Here is an 18,936-nt window from a genome sequence, read left to right as displayed (position 1 = left end):
CTCCCAGGCTCCGGAGAGAAGCTCAGCGTCTCCCTCTAACGATGCGCACACACCTGCAGTGTTCTGCTCTTTGGGCTTCTGGCCCCTCGTCACCCCGCAGCTCCCCGTGCCTCCCCACAGCTCCCACTGCCTCACCAGGACAGAAACAAACCCCACCCTGGGCAAGACGGGCTTTTTCCTGGCTTCTTTTTCCTTTTCTTTAAACGCAGTAAATTCTCCCAGCTCTGTTGTGAGTCTCTGGTGAGGTGAGAAGAGCAAATTTTGCTGCATATTAGAAAAGGTCAGTATGGAATGAGGAGGAAATGCTAATTCCTGTGTTCTGGGGTACCAGGGGCTACACAAAGCAGAGCCCTGGAGCTGCTTCCCTGCAGACAGAGCTGAGGGTCACAGACCCCTGACCCACAGGCAGAGAGGGAAGATGTTCAGCCTAGCATGGAGGGATTTAGGGCTGGAGACATCTCCTGGGAATCCCCAGGAAGGACTGGAGGGACCAAACTCACAGGGCAGATTCAGGTGTGGGAAGAGTCAGAAGAGCAGTGAGTTAAAATAACAGTCTCTAATTTATTACCAGCAGAGAAGCAGGCAGGAGGATGCCCAGCCAGGGAGCACCGTGACCTGCCTCCACATCCCGGTGCCCCAGGGGCTTAGTGGTGCTGCTGCTTTTGGACCCCCATGACCCACAGCCCTACCCTCATCACCTGAGGTGGAATGTGGGGAGGTGACAGCATCCACCCTGGCCAAAAATCCTGATTTACACATGGATTTTCCTTATCTGCCCACAAGGGCAGTCTGTAGCTCTGTATGGGAGAGTTTGGGAGATGGGGACCTAACAGCAAACACTTTCACTATAATGATGGTGAATGATCAGGAAGGTGCCTGGCTTTGGTGGCACCATCACCAACCCTTGGGCAGGAGGTCAGGACAAGAACCTGCCAATGCCTGGATGAGCAAAACTCTGCAGAGCTGGTGGGAGAATGGAGCAGAGCAGGACCAGGCATGGCAGCTGGGGAGGATCTGGCACCCAGTGTTCCCCCAGCCCCACAACCACCCAGCAGCACCCCAGCCTGCTGCCCCCAGCCCCTGCACGGGCTCCCCCTCTGCCTGCTGATGAAGGATGAGCTCTTGGCACAGCTTCCTCCAGGCCGTGCATCCTCCTGGTGCATCCAACCTGCTTTTACTTGCAGATTTTCCAGCTCTGATGACTCAGCTCCCTTTTAAACTCACCAAGTGGAGCTGGGTGCTGGGGTCTTGGCCCCGCTTTGAATTTTTTGGCTAGTTGTATCATCTTATTTGCTACCAATAACGTCACCTCCCCGGCTGCTGGAAGGCAGCCCAGTCTGATGAGGAAACCAAAGCTCCCTAAATAAGCTCCAAGGCATGGACACGAGTTGCTGGGTGCTGGGATGTTGCCCAAGTGCATAATGCTTCAGTGTCCTGCACATGGCTCCGAGCTGTCCTGGAATCAGTGCGTTCCCTTTCTCCACAGTGCTGAGCCTTGCCTTTTGCCATCTCCTTTTTTCCGTCTCTTTCCCTGTGAACTGTCAGGCTCAGGTGGATGGAAGTTCATCATCTGTCCCAGCAGCTGGTTTGCTGATTTTCCTCCAGCCAAGAGCTATGTCTGCTGGAAGAAACCTTCCATCCCTGCACAGGAATGTGTTCCTTTAAAAGAAAGAGAAGGAAGAAGCAGGAGAGGAGCCCTGGAGTGTCTGGGAAGCTGTCTCTTCTTATTCCAAGCGCATGGCTCAGGTCTCGTATCGGCGATGCACAGCCCATCCCAGCGGAGCTCGGTTCACAGTGTTGGTGCAATCTGCCAAACAGACCGATCAGCTAGGAGACATTTCCAAAAGAAGCTGGAACAAGGTGGGAGAGGAAGGAATAAACAGCCTGCAGGGCGGCACGTCGCAGCTCACCCACTACCATCCCCAGAGAATCTATTCCCTTCTGTTCAGAGGGCCACTGACAGATTTTGGGCTGCATGCGGCAGCCTGGCCCTGCGCATCACAACTCCCCCTGAGCTCCCTGAACGGCCCCACAACCCATCCCTGTGTGCCACAGCCCAGCTCTGGGCTGCCCCACAGGCCCTACCTTGGCTCAGCAGCTGCAGGTTCCGCACCTCCTCGCGCACCTGGAGCTGCAGGACCTGCTGCAGGAGCTCCTGGCGCTGCGCCTCCAGCGCGATCCCCATGCGCTGCAGCTTCTCCCCGTTCAGCCGCAGCAGCGCCCGGCCTGCAAACACAGGATGGCTCACTGCCACACCAGCCCAAAGAGGGGGGCATGACCCCAGGAAAGGGTGACACAAAGGAGAACCCATCAGCACGGAGGAAGGAGGACGGAGTGCTCTCTCACTGCCTGCAGTAGTGCGTGGAGGAGTAGGATGAGGGGGACACTGGCAGAGGATAGGGTTAAACTGGATGTTGGGAAGGAATTCATCCCTGTGAGGATGGCGAGGCTCTGGCACAGGGTGCCCAGAGAAGCTGTGGCTGCCCCGTCCCTGAAAGTGTCCAAGACCAGGCTGGACAAGGCTTAGAGAAACCTGTTCTAGCAGAAGCTGTCCCTGCCCATTGCAAGGGTGTGGAATGAGATGAGCTTCCAGGTCCCTTCCATTCTGGTTTGTGACCTTCCTTTCAGGGAGCGCTGGGTGGCAGCTCCTGTCCCCAGCCTCTGCCAGGTATCAGCAGCACAATCCTGTAACCCATCCCCGCAGGTAGCAGCTTTTTATTCTCTGCTCCACCTCCCAGATGAGGAGATGTTTTCTGAGCACTGGGTCCCCACACAGGGCTGCTCATCCCGGGGCAATGAATGGGGGTGCCCATCACAACGCATTAGTGCTCCAGTCCCTGCCGAGCCACTTCCCTCCAGTCTGGGGCTATTACAGGAGGGATTTTAAACCAGCTTTTGTCCTTGCTTTACAGCACACACTCACTAATGCTGCTTTTGTTGCCTGAGCAAAGGCTGGCTGTGCTTTTGCATTAGGATTTCTCATCCCCCCCAGGCAGCTCCTGCCCTCACTTCCCTGCCACCGTCCCCTGGCCCTGGCAGAGCTCAGTCTGGCCTCGCACATATTGAAGTTGGGCTGGAATGATGCTCTTACACAGAGGTCAAAGCCATTGTCCACAGGGAGAAAAGGGGAGGGAGCAGATCCTAGACATGAATCTGCTTGAAGGACTTGATTGGGAGTTGGATTTGGACCTGGACAAAGACCTTTGTAACTTGGACTCCAATTGGGCAGAGATTTTTCTCTTCTGCAAAAATTTTCAATGTTTAAAAAACTTTTAAAATACTATTATTATATTAAGCTAGGTGATGAGAAGACTCTTCCCTGTCTCATAAACCAATTTAATAATTTTAAAGAACCTCCAGCCTGTCCTGGAGCTTGTCCTCGTGGCAGATGCCTCCTGCCCAGCCTGGGTCAGTGTCACTGTGTCCCCTGCTCTCACCCTGGCTGCATCTCACGGGGAGAGGGGACAGAAATGGGGGGTATGTCCATCTTCTGAACCCCCAATGTCCAAGCAGCATGAGGTAATGGCAAATGGTCCAGAGGACACTCTGTACCTGTGATGGCGTGGTGGGAGAACGCCTCGACGTAGATGAGATAGTTGTGTGGGCAGTGCTTCTTCAGCCATTTGCACACGTCCTGCTGGGTCCACAGCACCACTGGCTTGACCAGGCTGCCCAGCGTGGGGCTGGTGTGGTAGATGCCATAGTGGTCACAGCCACGGACCTGAGGGGAGTGGGAGGGGAGAGTGTCAGTGGGATTCAACCCTGGGAGGAGGAAAACAGAAATCAGTCCACGGGGATGGGGGAGATGTTGGTTGGCTGCATAGGATTATGGTGACACTGCAGACTTCGGCTCCACACCCTCTGGAGTCTCTGGGCTCATCCTGAAATCAGAGGAACCAGTAAGGGAGGCAGGGAGAGTGGGGATGGGAGGTCGAGTTGGTTGTCCTGCCATATATGGACCCAAAAATTTAAACTTCCCAGCCCTCCTGCTGCAGACAAGAGACCCAACTCCCCTCCCCTATGTATCTCCCAGCTCAGCAGACCATTGCACAGGCTCAGGAGATGTCCTGGGGTCCTCAGGGTCTCCACCTCACTAGGCAGAGATGGGCATTTGCTGAAAGCTCTCAGTGGGGACAAAGCCAGAGAGATCCTGGAGGAGAGTAGGAATTGGTGCAAAGCCATCCCCACCAGATGCTGGTGCTGGTACAAACTCATCCCCACCAGAAGTCCCCAGGAAAGCAGCCAGCAGCCAGCTGGTGCCCTGGAGTAGGAAGGGGAGTAGGAAGGACTCTCTCTTCCTCTCAGCCCCCTTCAGCCCTGAGCTGACTGGTCACAACAAGGTCCTGCAGCCTTGCAGGTGTCCAAGGCCACCTCTCAATCCTACAGCTGTTCCTGGGGTGCTGCTATGCTCAGAGACACCCAGAATAAAGCAGGGCCACAGTGCCCAGCACCCCAGTGTGCAGCTGATGCACGACACAGGGGCACGGGAAAGGTCGGCAGCGTGTGGCCCACGGTGTGCCAACACCGACCTCTGCCTGTGAACGCTGGCTAATTAAGCATGCCTAATAGACGAGCAGGATAATTAGTGTAAGAGGGACTCCAGACATCCCGCAGTCACTGAAACTAATGACACATTCCTGAGGGATGCTGCAGAGTAGCCAGTGGAGGGCAGCTGGGCCGGGATGTTCTCCCTGCCCCGGGCCAGGCATTGCCATGGAGCATGGCCAGCCTGGTGGGGCTGCTGCCTGTGCCCAGGGGAGCCTTTGGGCTTGGAAAGGAACTGCTCCTCAAGCAGAGCTCGTTGGGAACATCCAAGCAAGAAGGGAGAAGGCGAAGTTGAGAGGCCGTACATTAATAAGCAAGGAGTCCGTCTCCAAAGCAGATGAAAAATCCAATAGACAATGCACATTTGATTCAGTTTCTGAACCAAGCCCTCCCCTTTGGGGGACACCCCGGCAGCTGCCCGGCTCCAGCAGACGCAGCCCGGGAGCCGCCGGCCTGCGGGAGCAGCCCCAGCCCACGCCGGCTGCGCGGCTCCTTCACACTCGGCTGAGCGCGCCCGAGAGTGTGCCGTGGGGAGGAGGAGGAGGCGGCGATTTGCTCTGGATTCACTAACGAGCGATGATGAGAAGCGGAGGGGCTGGGGGGAATAACAACCATCTTCCCGGGAGCTTACCGCGGGCTCCCCACAGCTATTATCCAACTAACCCTCCGAGGCACGGGGGAAGAGGTGACAAACAACCGGCAATTTCCCTGGGCACGCACACGGCTGCACGCACATCACTCATCACACACAGCCCCGCACCGGGGACAGTCCCAGCATCCCCAAACCCCGCTCTGCCTTCTCGGATTGCATTCCCCCTCCCCATGGAGGGTCCCCGAGTGAGCCCCCGCGCTCCCCAGAGGGGCAGGGGAGGTGTAAAGGGATCATGGTTTGTTTTCCAGCCGGCTGAGCCGCGCTGTCTCTCTGATAAACTCTCAGCCGTGAATATCGAGCGCCGGTGTGGAGGAGAGCAGGCAGGAAGGCTGGGAGGCTGCTCTGGCAGGAAGGCAGGAGGTGGCTGGGGGAACCGGGGGCACTGCAAGGAGCAACTTGCATCTCCTCCCTTCGCTCTGGCATTTTCCTTTGCTTATGGCAAATTAAGAACCTTTCACTAAATCCTTCTGGGCAGCAGATAGAAGTGGAGGAGGGAGAGCCATGATAAGCCACAACTGGCGGCTGGAGGGTGGCTGGGTGTCCCCATGCAGGAGCCACCTGGAGGTGATGGGACACTGCCACCAGCACATGGGACATTGTCTGCCCTGGAGCTGCTGCTCCTGAGAGCATCATGGCCATATCCATCCCTGTGGGGTCCCTGCTCCCTTCTGAAGCCAAAGCAGACAGGAGGCCCTGCGATACAAAACATCTCCATGCTGGCAGCTGGAAGCCAGGCATTTGGATTTCCCCTGTTTTCTTTCCAGCATTCACTGTCTGGATGTGCCACTCTGAACCCGACTCCCAGGGTGTTAAGGAGGGGCTGGCGAGCAGCAGGAGCCACCTGCAGGGATGATATTCCTTCTTGTGTCTGCGCAGCAGTGAATGGAGGGAAACCTCTGGCTCACAGCCTCCATACTGCAATAAAGTTTCAAGTTTCAGGAAGACAATGGTCCAAACTGGGCTAAGAGACACACACAAGCGATTTTAAGGCATTATAAGGAATTTAGTCGTGGCATACTTAATGCAAAATAGTATTAAGTCCCAGCTGCAGGTGGGAGGGCAGGTGATGTGCAGAGGGGAGGTGACACAGAGAGCTCACCCCAGCACACGATGATGTTTACATATATTACTATAACTAAACACCCAGCAACCACGAGAACTTCCAGCAAAACAAGACCTGAAGACCTGACCCTGCAGGGAAAGAGGGGATGCTCCTGCAGGGGGTCTGGCAGACACTGTGCTCCCTGGGCATGCCCTGGGTGGGTGTGGGTACCTGCAGGGGTCTGGCACACACTGTGCTCCCTGGGGGTGGGTGTGGGTACCTGCAGGGGTCTGGCACACACTGTGCTCCCTGGGGGTGGGTGTGGGTACCTGTGAGCCCTCGGTGCCCGGCTGCCGCAGGAGTTTGACGGTACGGCCGGTGCCGTCTGGGCGCTGGCTGCGGCCGTCGTGCCAGGTGAGGCTGCTGCCCGCGGCGCGCTGCAGGCGGTAGCTCAGGTTCTCGGCCGACACCGTGTGCTCCAGGAGGCTGCGGCAGAAGCTGAAGTGAGCAGAGGCGGCAGCGGTGGCTGCAGAGGGAAGGGGGGGTGAGAGACGGCCATGGTGCCCATCCACCCCGTGCCCGGGCACCCAAATGTGCCTTTTCTACCCTTTTTCTACTCAGGCTGTGTCTATCCAAAAACTCCCCATTCCTGCCTTCCTTCCCCATTGCCAAGAAGAAAATCCACCAGCCCAGGAACTGCCAGCTGGCGCTGGGATCCAGCAGGCACCCGACGAGATGTTTGCCCACACAAACCCCTCACGAGCGACGCTTGTTTTGACACCCGCCAGCCGAGCAGACACAGGACCTGCAGCTGATCCCCTGCACGTGGTGAGAACCTCCTGCTTGTCACTGCCACCCTGCTGGGACAGGGACTGGGAGGAGGCCCAGGGCAGCTGCTTGCCGTGGTCCAGGCTGACAGCAAACTGCCACCACCGAGGGAAGGGGAGCAGAGAATGCAGGCTGGTCCCCCAGCACAGACCATGGGTGCCTGGGGACAGCTACATGGCCAAACACACCAACCCTTCAATAATGACGACAAAGAGACATTTACCCACAACGAGTGCTTTTTGTCCCTTATTCATAGAATCATAGGATATCCTGAGTTGGAAGGGACCCACAAAGGTCATCAAAGTCCAATTCCTTGTGTTTTAACAAGCTGGGGGTGTTGGGGTTACAATGAGGTTGCAAAGCTTTCCTTTGAGGGGGGCTGAAGGGACCCAGCTGCCACAGGAGGAGGGTGAGTGGGTATTAGGGGCTCACGCTCTGTCTGCTCCGGATAAAAGCCAGACAGCTTGACATAAGCAGCTCTGATCTGCAGAAGCAAAGACTGGAGCATCCCCCAGCTCACCTGCTCCCACCACAGGGAGCCAGGCAAGTCATGAGCCACCACCAAGAGCAGAGCAGCACCCAAAGGAGACCCACTTCCAGGACAAACCACCCTGGGAGAGCAGGAGAAATCCTGATGCAGCTTGTTTTCCTAATTAGCGGGTTTTAAGAGGGAAGAGGTTTCAAAGAGACCATTCAAGTACACGTTTATGCAATAGGAGAACAACTGGCCAAAAAAAGTCAAAATAGAGCAAAAGAGGGTTGTCCCAGGATACCCAGACCACATCACACTGTTTCTTAACAGTGCTGTTTCTTAAACACACCCAGCAGGAAGCATTGCCTTGGGGAAACTGAGGCAGGGGACCCGTGTGATGGCTGGGGAAGTGATTTTAGAGAAAACAAGGTGGAGGGAGATCCATGGAGAGGCTCAGTGGGGTGCAGAGGCAGGACTGCTAGGGGTGGTCTCTGCACCTCTCCTGGGTGACTTCCAACAGTATCAGACACCCTGGGCCTGTCGGGTGAGGACCAGAGCAGGCTGTGCTCCCTCCAGCCAAGGATGTCTGAGATGCCACTGTCCTGTCCCTGTCACCTGAGCACTGCAGCTCTGCTGGGATACCTCCAAGCTGGAACCTGCCCATCCCACTGGGTGCTGTGGCAGATAGAAACCTGGCAGGTCTGGAGGGGCTGCTGCCAGAGTTGTGTCCTTCAGCTGTGCCAGGGCTTGCTGTGGGGAGTAGAGGAGGGGGCTCTGGCCATCAGCAGGACCCAAATCCTTAGGGAGCCATGGAGAAGCTGCCTCCAGCAGCAGGACATCTCTGGGCATCTCTGTTCCTGCAGCAAACAGTGCTGGAGGCAGCACCAGGAGTGGGAGTAGATGGGAAAGAGGGGTGAAAGTGGAAAGGAAAAATGGACCAGGAAGAAAGGCAGCTCCAGGAGCTTTGGGGGCATGGCTGTCCATGGGAGGAGGCAGTGGCTGCCCTGCAGCCCAGAGGCCCTGGCTCCAGCAGCTCCTCCACAGTCTCAGTTTCCTCAGTCCAGCCCTTGCATCCCAACTTTCCAATCACCCGACATGGGACGGTAGGGAGGGTGAGCAGGGCATGTGGGAGCATTTTGGAGCAAGGAAAGGATGGGGACAGAGGAGCCCCGTGGCAGGACAGCCCTGGGCTGGCTCCACGCAGGGACATGGGGCTGACATCCAGCACGGTCTCTCCTTTCCGTGCCCTGCACAGGGAGTAGCCACAGCATCCCCAGGAGGAACGAGCCGCCCTCCACCCCCTCCGCCCCTCTCTGCTAAGCCGGAGGCTGTGCCCTCCGGCCAGGAACGCGCAGGCAGCGTCTCCCCCCAGGCCCGCCGGCCCCTCAGCCCCCCGGCCATGCCCTGAACACCCCTCACCTGGCTCGGGTGGTCCCTGCGAGCTGCGGATGGTGGAGACGCAGCAGAGGGATGGCCGGCCCTGCTGCATCTCGGCGGGAGGAGGGATGCGCGTGAGCGCTCGGCACCGCTGTCACGAGTGCGGCTCCATCCCTGCCTCCCCTCATACCTCGTCCACACCTGACTGATTCCCCCGAGCGCCTCCCTCCCGCTGCCTCTGAGCCCCGGCTGCACGCTCATCGCAGCTCCGGGCGGCCAGAGCCGCTCTCGCACGGACAGGGGGGTGAACGACACCGACACCCCCTCCCCGCTGCCCCGTGGGCGTTTGATCCGGGAGATGCTCGGAGCTTTCCTCTCCGGCTCCCGCCTAATCCCGCGGCAGGGCCAGCTGGCACTGGGGTGGGCAGGGAGCCTGGGGGGCTGCTGCAGGCGACACTGCGCCCACCGGGCATCAAAGGGCACAAGCGAGCCATGGCACGAGTGTGGCAGCACCGGGGCACCGCTGGCTTAGGGTGGTTGGGTGAAGGAGGAAAGAGAAGAAGAGCGTGGTGAGGAACAACCTCAACGGGAAGGGGCTGCAGGGCTCGGTGCGGGCTGCGCCTGCTCCCGGCAGAGCTCTCATGGCCATGGTCGCGTTGGGGTCCGGCAGAAGTGGGGGTCCCATAGAGCAGAGGCTGTGCTGGATCCTGACACGGGAATGCAGGAACCTCCAGGCTGGCTGAGCCCGAGCTGGAGTGGGGAGGGGAGAGCTCAGCTCAGCTCCCCAAACACCCACTGTGACCCCACTACTCCAAGTCCCTGCCAGCTGGTCTCGGGTCCCTGTGCCCCTCTGCCTGCCCCTGTGAGTGACACCCCACTGCCTGCTCGCCGCCGGGGAATCGCCGCCGGCTTGTTTCCATGGCTCTTTGATCCATTTTGGGCACCTCTCCAGCCTCGCAGGAGGGGGAGGCCAGGGCCGGGTCACGGCAGGGAGACCAGCAGCGGCGGGACAGGGACAGCCACGGCTCCCTCCCCTCCCCAGGCACGGCGCTGCTCCCGCTCCCATTCCCTCTCCAGACACTTTTATGGCTGGTGAAACGTGAGCGCTGGAGAGGCTCAGAGCAGCAGCAGCTGCTGGTGGGGAGAGGGACGGGAAACCTGCCGGGGCTGGGCACCTCGGGGCAGGATGTGGCAGCATTCCCCGGCTAAAGCATTTCCGTGTGGGTGCCGAGTTGCCCCGGGCTGATCACCACCAGCAAACCGGCTGCCAGGGGACTTCCCGCCGATGCTTCCTGCTCGCAGGTGACCAGGACGTGCCCAGGGGACACGGCGACAGACAGCCAAGCTGCAGGAGGAGCAGGCAGGGGCACAGGGGAGCCTGGACAGGCAAAGACTCCTGTTCTGTCCTCTGCCACCGCTTCTCATCACGGCCTCAGGAGCATCCCCGTGTCTTTGATGCCATCGCGTGTGGCTGTCCCACAGACCTGCCCTCCAGATGGGGCCATGTCTGCAGACAGCTGCAGTGGGGGCAGCCAGGCTTCCCGGGGTCAGACAGGATTCCCGGGATTAATGGGAGAAGCTTGAGACAAGCTCCACAAGGAATGAAATCACTCTGTTGGCTTGCCTGGCTGCCTGTGTGTGATGACCCTTAAGGGTGGGTCCTCACACGGCATTTGGGAGGGAAAGAGACGTTTAGCACCGAATAAAACGAGGGATTTACTTATAATTGGAGGTGGATCTGGGGAGCTGGTCATCTTTCTTGTGTTCCTGCAGGTGCTGAAGGGTGGATGGGAGCAGAAGTCTCTGAGGACTCCTAGGACTCTCTGAGGACCTAGGGAACTTGCTCAGTTCAGGGAGCAGCTTTGTGAAGAACTCATCCTGCTTTTAGTGGCATGAGCCATGAGCTCAGCTGGCATTGCCATTGCCCTGGTCCCCTCTGTCCCCTCCATGTGGCTTCACCCTGGTGCAGGAGCCAGTGGAGTTTCCAGGGATGATCATTCCAGTGATGCTCTCTGGAGTCCCCCAACACATCCCATCTTTGAAGCTGTGCCTATAGGATGTACCAGGTCCTGTCCTGAGCTATTCCCTAAGATCTGAGGAAGATGAAACCAGACCCAAAGAGGACTGACACCCCCTCCAGCCTCTCCAGCTTCCCCTGGAGTGTACTTGGCTCAGGCCCTGGGTGTGGTGTGTGTCACCCCAGCACTTCCCTCTGAATTCTCGGCTTGCAGAGATGAGATGGGAGCCCCAGCCAGAGCTCAGGCGGGTGGCTGCCCACTGCTGGTGCCTCCCGAGGACAGAGGAGGAAGGGAACAAAAGGCAGATGTCCTTTCTGTCCTCCCTGTGCAGCACGATGGGTGCCCCAGGACACACGCTGAGGGGGTGGGCACAGTGTTTGGGGGGGATGTTCATGCCTTTGGGGTATCTGTGCTCCTGAGACTGCCAGGGGTACTGCCAGGAGGTCCCTGAGCACCCCCTGACAGAGGACTTCTGTAGGGATGGACAGTGTGAGTGTGGGGTGAGGGCAGTGGACAGGATGCCAGGTTCTCCTGGCAGGTGTGGGAGCCCACAGGCACGGACAGCCCTGCCTGCAGTGAGCCCCCTTCCACCTTCACGTGCTCTTCCTGGGGGTCCTGCCCTGCTCCAGCACCCGCAGGCCTGCCTGCCCTGTCCTCACACCTGCATCCCTTTGCTCTAGCCAAATTTCCCAGCCCATTTCATTGGTACACCATAATACCAAGGGTAGAGCACGGGGACAGCCTCTCCCCGGCATGGGGCAGTGGAGGGGAATGTGGAGGGACTGACTCCCGGGATGGAGAGGACAGCACTGGGGACGGAGGGCAGACAGAGCCCCGGCATGGAGGGGGCAGCACCGGGGCGGGATAAAGAACAGACCCCCGGCACGGAGGGGGCAGCACCGGGGGTGGAGGACGGACAGACCCCCAAGATGGAGGGGACAGCATCGGGGGGAGATGGAGGGCGTCCCCTGGGATGGAGTGGCTCGCCAGGTCCGTGCCCGCCGCGTTCGCGGCTGGGGGAAGCGCGTCCCGCCGCGCACCTGAGCCCCCCCGCCCGCGCCCGGTACCTTCCATGTCCTTGGGCCGGCCGCAGCTCATCCTCCGGCAGCGGCGCCGCGCTCGGGCGGGGACGGAGCCCCGCGCCCCCCGCGCCGCCGGCGGCACCGGGCGCTCCCGCCCGCCCCGCCCCGGTGTCCGCGCCGGGGCGGCGCCGCCATCCGCCACCCCCGGGGGCTCCGCCCGCCGCCGGCCCCGCGCTGCCGCCCGCCGCGAGCATCCCCGAGCATCCCCCCACTCCTGCATCGCCTCCCGTTCCCTGCCCCGGGCATCATCCCCGCTGTCGCTCTCCAGCTGCGGGAACGGGTCCCTGGGGACAGCAGGGTGCAGTGGGCACCATGGACAGGGTTTTGGTCATGTTTGCAGTGGGTACAGAGAGGAAAACGCCTGGTTGTTCTCTCCACCCCAAATGTCTCTGATGTCCCCGATCTCCAGCTCCCTGAATGGGGGAGGCAGAGGAAGGTGCTCACCCCCGTGGCTGCTGCATGAGCTCTGGTGGGCATGAGTGGGTACCCACCAAACCTCACTGGGGCTTGGCACACCAGCATGGAGCTAAACAGTGTCACCAGCACCGATCATTACCCCAGTGACAATCCCACAGGTATTTTTTTAGGTGCCTGCATTCAGCTGTCACACCTGACCCAGCCAGGGACTGTCACTGCCGGCCCCCACAGCCACCAAGGGACTGGGGTCTGGCTGTGCACCCTGTGTTCATCCTGCCTCGGCCTGGGAGAGGGCTGGGAGCACCTCTGGCTGCCCAGGACAAGGACAAACAGATGCCTGGGCTGTGATACTCCACCTTCCCAAGGGCTCCCTGTCACAGACCCACTGCAGCACACAGCAGCATCCTCACCCTTGTTTTAAGAGGAAGAACACTCAGCTTAAGCACACTGTGAGACGATCACTGCCCTGTGGGCTGGGAAGGTGCAGCAGGTGGCAGTGACCTTGCACAGCCTGGGGCAGGGTTTGTGTGCCTGTTCATCAGCCTTGCATAGCTACGGCATAAAACCCTCTTGGATCCAGGCTGTGCAGCTGTGTGTGTGAGAGCGGAGCACTTGCCAAAACTAAATTCAGCTCCCCAAATCAATAGGAGCTTTCCAAAATTTTGGATGCTCAATCAGGAGCTGCTCTGGATGAGGCTCAAGCCCCTGACAAGGCTGGATGCTGGCTCAGCTCTGCGCTGGGAGCTGGCCAGGGCTGTCACGTTCAGCCAGCCAACCATGCTGCCAGGCAGGGAGCAGGGACATCGAGTCACAAACCATGCGTGTAGTGGGGACATCAGGCTCCAAACCCTGTCTGTAGCCTGCAAAAATCCTTTGAGAATTCCTGGGGGGAGTTGGCATTCCTCCTCTGGCTTCAAGAGAGCGGGCAGGGCAGTGCTGCTTGTTGCAGGCAGATAAAGAAAGAACGTGTTCTCCATCCCTTTGAATTTCCCATTTCTCCCTCAGCCTTTGTCTGCACACAGAGCTTTTGAGCCATGGCAGAAAATATCCAAGAGAAATATGGTTAAAGAGGGGCCTTGGCAGGAAAAGGCTGATGTCGCTTGAGAAATGTGTGCAGATTACACCAAGCTGTTATTAAAAATAAGTGTTGTGCTTCTTCCAGCCTTTGCTTTCTGTGATTTTTGTGGTAGCAATTGCACTTCTCCAGTAAAGGGTTCACGTGTCCAGGGGATGGAATTTGCTTCTCCCTCATCTGCAAGAGAGGCTGGTGCCAGCCCAGTATCCCAATGCCTGGGGGTACTGTGGTGGGGTGTGGGTGCCTGGGCAAGTTCAGCCTGCTCATCCATCTGAAATTCCAAAGGATATTCAGAAAAACCTTGAGCTTGGGGCTGTATAGGAAGGGCTGGGGAGGTGGTGTGGTCCCCACACCTGCTCCATGCTCCAGCCATCCTTGGTTCTACAGAATCCAGCTTCACTCTTGGGCTCACTCAATCCCTCCCATGGTGGAGCATCTTTTAAACAGTCCCAGCAACTCTGCCTTGGGTTTGGTCTGACTTTGGGTCTTTTAATGCCTGGTTAAGGACTTTCCATAGTTAAACAGGAGTCAAACAGCAGGACTTAAACAGTTTTTTAGGGAAAGCCCTAAACCAAGACACAGCTTGGGGCGCTCAAAGCATGAGCCAGGGCTCCTTTTCCCAAGGCAGTGATGGTGTGGGAAGGGGACAGGCTGGGGTCAGTGGCTGCAGTGAGCTCTAGACCAACAGGCTCCCCCTGCACATGCACGTGGATTTGGGCAGGGAGAGCACCAGTGTTCCCGTGGGTCCCACCCCTCCCCAGCACCCGGCTCTGCAGAGGGTGTGAGGCTGGGATGATTCAGCACGTTCGTTTTTCAGAGAATAAAGGAAGTAATTAAACATCAGCTTTCCTCCCGCCGCGCCCCGCGAGGATGAGAGGGAGGAGATGAAAAGCCTTCAGACGGAAGTTATTTGTCCAAGGAGAAAAGTGGCTAATTTCTCTGGTGCTTTGCTTGTCTGCTCGTTAATGAAAACCGCTCATCAGCAGGAAAAGGGAGCACCCAGCGAGGGGGAGGAACCAGAATCACACATCCATCAGTGGCTGGGCACGTGGTCTTGGTGGCCTTGGGACATCCTGCTCTGTTGGGATGTCACCTCCACAAAGCCCCCCATGGCACCCAACCACAGGCCTGGGGGCTGTGAATGCAGCTGGGTATTGGGCACCCCTCCTCACTGCAGCCCCATAGGTTGGGAACAGACACTCCCAAGTTAAACATCATGGAAAGGTTTTCCCAAATCCCAATACCTCTCCCCTACCTGCCCTCCCCCGCCCCCTCAATTTTTTTGTGCAAAGACTTCAAAATTAATTTGTTGAGGCACTTGCAGGGAGATAGAATCGAAAACAGCTTCGTGCTGAAGCCTCCTGCCTGGTGCGGGCTGATGGATGGTGCTTATCTCAACCAGGCATGGAAATGTTTAGTGTTATGAAAATCTCTCCCCGAAAAGAATTTATTTTCATGCTGATAATAAAAGAACCAAAGCTCAGCGTTGGAGGGTGGGGATGCTGCAGGTCACATCAGGCTCTGGCTTACGGAGCCCGGGAGGAACCTGTGCTGTCCTCTGGCCCCTGGCTGGGCAGGTGACCCTCTTGTCACTCACAGTGTGACAACTGCACCTTCTCAAGGTTCATGATTTACTGGCAGAGGACATCCAAGGCATTGCTCCCTCTTTGCTGCTCTCTGGCACACAGTGAGGGGTTGAAACAACGAAAGCTCTTCCATTTGGAGGTTTATATAGATATATTTCTAATTGGATTTTGGCATGTCACGGTTATTTTCAAGGCAGTCTGTAATTATTTGAGAGCCTGATCACCTCCTTTCCCTCAGAACAGAGGACTGACTTTTTTCTTTTTAATATTGTTTCCCCAAGTGAAATTGTGAATTTGCAACTTAATCCAATCAGAAGGCACACATGATGTAACTCTGCAAGGACACGGCAGGACGGCAGGATCTACCTCTGCCAGGTTCCCAATCAACTCCCAGCAAGGGCAAAACACACAAGAATAATATTTTAATTATTTTTTGTATTAAAAAATAAAAAAGAAAAAGAAAGTGTTTTAAGTAGATCACGGGTACTTGATGGGGTGGGGAGGTTTTGCTGGTCCTGCAGTAGCTCAGCCCACCCTGTGCTGAGACTGCCTCGTGTCCGGCTGCAATTCTGCAGCAGCTGAGTGCTGCTCTCTGGCTTTTTCTGTCCCATCTGAAACCTGATGAAATTCCCACTAATTGCAGGGTTTTATTTTTACACGTGTTGTAATTTTTTGGGGCCAAAATAATTTCATCCAGCTCCATCTGCTCTCCATTAGGGAACTGAAGCTCGGGCAGGACAGATCTCCCCATCCTCACCAGGGCTCTCCCCAGGCTGGGCACTGCCACCATCCCAGAGCTGCACTTGTTATTCCAGCGCCCAGAATGAGCACAAATGAAAACCATTATCCAAGCAGAGTTTTCCAGCATCTCACAGCTAATGACCATACACCACCCTGCTTCATCTTAACAGCCTCAAGTTCTTATTTTCTCCAAGCCCGATTTCAGGGCTCTGGGCTGCATTCAATTGCTACTGAATCCGATTTATTATTTACATTGCAAGGTACAGCCTGGCATGAATTGATTTGCTGTGCTCTGATTGCCACTGCACGCTGCTCTGGGAGCTGGGAGCTGGCTGCTCGTGAATCCAGGCTGCAAAATCAGAAGTTAGGGAGTGCCAGAGTTCAAACTGCCCAGTGCTGTGTTCTGCTCTCGTCTTTGGTTGCATCTCTCAGGATACAGGGAGTGCTGGTCCCAGTGGGGGCGGTGGGATGGATTAACTGGTGTCCCTCAAGGATTGTCACCTCAGTGCTGCAGAGGTCAGATGATTTTAATGGCACCCCTTACTGAAGAAGAAAGGTTTGGGGGATTGCAGAGGGCAAGTGACACTGGTTTTAGGAAGGAGGCGTGGATGGGAGTGCAGGACAGATGGGGAGAGCAGAAAGGATAGGGAATAACAGAATTGGGAAGCAAATGGGAGACTTGGTGTTTTGGGGGATTTATTACAACTGCACTATAAATGCAGCTGGAGGATTCATCACCACTTCACCTTTACTTTCATCATCACCTTCACCTTCACCTTTGTCTTTGCCTTCAGCTTCATGATCATCTTCACCTTCATTTTTGCCTTCACCTTCGCTCCTTACCCTGCCCATGGTTGGAGCTTGCACTACCTTGGGTGGCAGGAACAAGTGCAAATCCCCCAGACCCAACCCTGTTACTCTGGGGCAGTGATGAGCCGAGGCTTTGCTGATGGCTCAGCTGTGGGAGATGAACCTGGAGCAGTGGAGGGCAGGACCATGGACATGCTGCCCTTGGCACAGGGATCCTCCTCCCCCAGCTCATCCAGCTGCCCAAATCACCGAGCACCTTGGGAAACATTTGTCCATCTGCCAGAGCTCTTGACTCCGGACATTCCCAGATGAAAAGACAATTTTAAGGAATCCCATTTGGGCAGCATCATTAACATTCTCCTGGCAAGACACTGTGCCCTTGAGCTCTCTCCCGCGTGGGGATTCTTCCCAGCAAACCCGTGGCTGGTGCCAGCTCTGCTCTCTGGATTGCTGAGAGTGTGAGCCTTGTGCTGAAGACCCTTTAGGAACCTCTGCTAATTGTCACTGCAACCTCCAATGGCTTGGAGGTGACTCTCAAAGGCGCCTCACTCCTCCCAGCTGCTCTGGGACCTTGGCACCTGCTGCTGCTGGCCCTGGCAAAATCCCCACCGCACACCAGAGCTGGGCTTGGGGTGCACAGGGGGGCAGATGCTGCAGATGAGTCCTCAGGGCACCTCTGTATCGTAGCATGGGACTAATTAAAACTTCAGAATGTATATTTACCTAATAGGGAGTTGATTTGTTAAGTAGGACATCCTGCCTTCAGAGGATTTCACGGCATCGGGTGATAATCAAGTGAGAACAGGGTCCAAAAGTGTTAATTTAGGAACTGAGACAACAGGGATTAAAAATAAGCCCTGTTTTGTTCTTCTCTTGCACTTCCACATCTGAAATCCAAGTAATCATCCCATTTGGGAGTGCAAAGCAATGGCACCACCGCCCAGCAAGCACCACACTGGCTGAGGGCGCAAATGTGGGGCTTCAGCGGCCGAATTTGGGCTCTTTGCCCTCTCAGGGCTCAGCTGAGGGGCTCACGTTGCTCCAGCTATTCCTGGCACCTCTGGGATGTCCTGTCCCTGTGCCTGGCACAGGCACACAGGAAGGGGCTGCATTTCTGCTCAGGACTTGCAGGTATTTTGCAGCAGGGATTTTTATAGAATTGTGGAACAATTTGGGTTGGAATGAACCTTTGAAGTCCATCCCATCTCAGCTTTTGCAGGGGCACCTTCCACTAGCCAAGGCTGATCCAAACCCTGTCCAGCCTAACCCTGAACACTTGCAGGGATGGGGCATCCACAGCTTCCTGAACCAGTGCTTTACCACCGCTGCTTTAATAAAGTTTTCCTTATTTTTAACCTAAACCTCCCCTCTTTTAGTTTAAAGCCATTTCCCCGCCTCCGATTGCCAGAGGCAGGCAGGCAGCAGGAAACAGCGCTTGGGAAGAGTCCCAGCGCCGATCCTGCCCTGCGGATGCATTCTTGCCGTGCTGTGTGATATTTAAAAACGCGGATTCCCAGCCTCGGGAGAGCCGCGGGGTTTGTTTTCCCGTTGTCCCGGGAGAAGCCGCCGCCTCCTCCGCCCTCCCCGGGGACACAGAGGCGGCTTTGTGTGACCCAGGGGCCGCGGTGACCCTGCCCTGGGCTGGGCTGCTCCTTGCCGGGCTTCGGGCTGCCCCTGATCCCAGCCCCCGGCAGGATCTGCCTCGGTGAGCTCGTCCTTGCGCTCATCCAAGTGATTTCTTTCCACTTCCAAGCTTTGTGAGCGATTCTGAGCGCTGACGTGCCCAGCATCCCCTCCCACCTCGCTTTCCTCAGCCACACACACGCACGAACTGAGCTCGGGAGGTCCCAGAGCAGAGGTGGGATGGCTCTGTGCACCCAGGAGAGAGGAGTGACCTGCTGTGGGTGTCCCGTCCCTCGGGGGTTTTATTCCCTCCCCAAAAACGCTGCTGAGGGTGATAAGAACAACTCTGGCAACGCGCAGACCCGACAGCAGCTCCCTGCAGATTAAAGTGCAGCATATTTGCAACTTCAACAGGGGCTGCTGCCCCTTCACCCCTTCAGATTTTGTTGCACTAGGGGGAAAACATCTTTTCTTCCTGCTTCACGCCCTGCTTTAAGGTGTTTTGCACAGTGCAGATGCCTCACTCCTTCCCACCATGGGGACGGGCCACATCCTGATCCTGACAACCCCAGGGGCAGCTCAGGGGTTTCTCCCCACCTCACTTCCCACCCCACCACCCCCCAGTTGCATTAATCAGAATAATTGCTGATTACTTACCCTGTTGGGCA

At 57.0% G+C, this 18,936-nt stretch overlaps 1 protein-coding gene across 1 annotated transcript; it reads right to left on the bottom strand.

Moving 5' to 3' along the window:
• Positions 1-1,742: 1,742 nt before the first annotated feature.
• SAMD10 (sterile alpha motif domain containing 10) lies at positions 1,743-9,104 on the bottom strand. The gene is given in 6 exon segments (XM_030963412.1): positions 1,743-1,807; positions 2,086-2,226; positions 3,553-3,721; positions 6,569-6,765; positions 8,959-9,065; positions 9,067-9,104. Coding segments are annotated over 6 exon segments (717 nt in total).
• Between the last annotated feature and the right edge of the window lie 9,832 nt (positions 9,105-18,936).

The sequence above is a fragment of the Camarhynchus parvulus genome, chromosome 20, assembly GCF_901933205.1.
Source record: "Camarhynchus parvulus chromosome 20, STF_HiC, whole genome shotgun sequence".
NCBI classification, from domain to species: domain Eukaryota; kingdom Metazoa; phylum Chordata; class Aves; order Passeriformes; family Thraupidae; genus Camarhynchus; species Camarhynchus parvulus.
The sequence above is the reverse complement of the archived record's forward strand: the minus strand, read 5'-3'. Positions and strand labels throughout refer to the sequence as shown.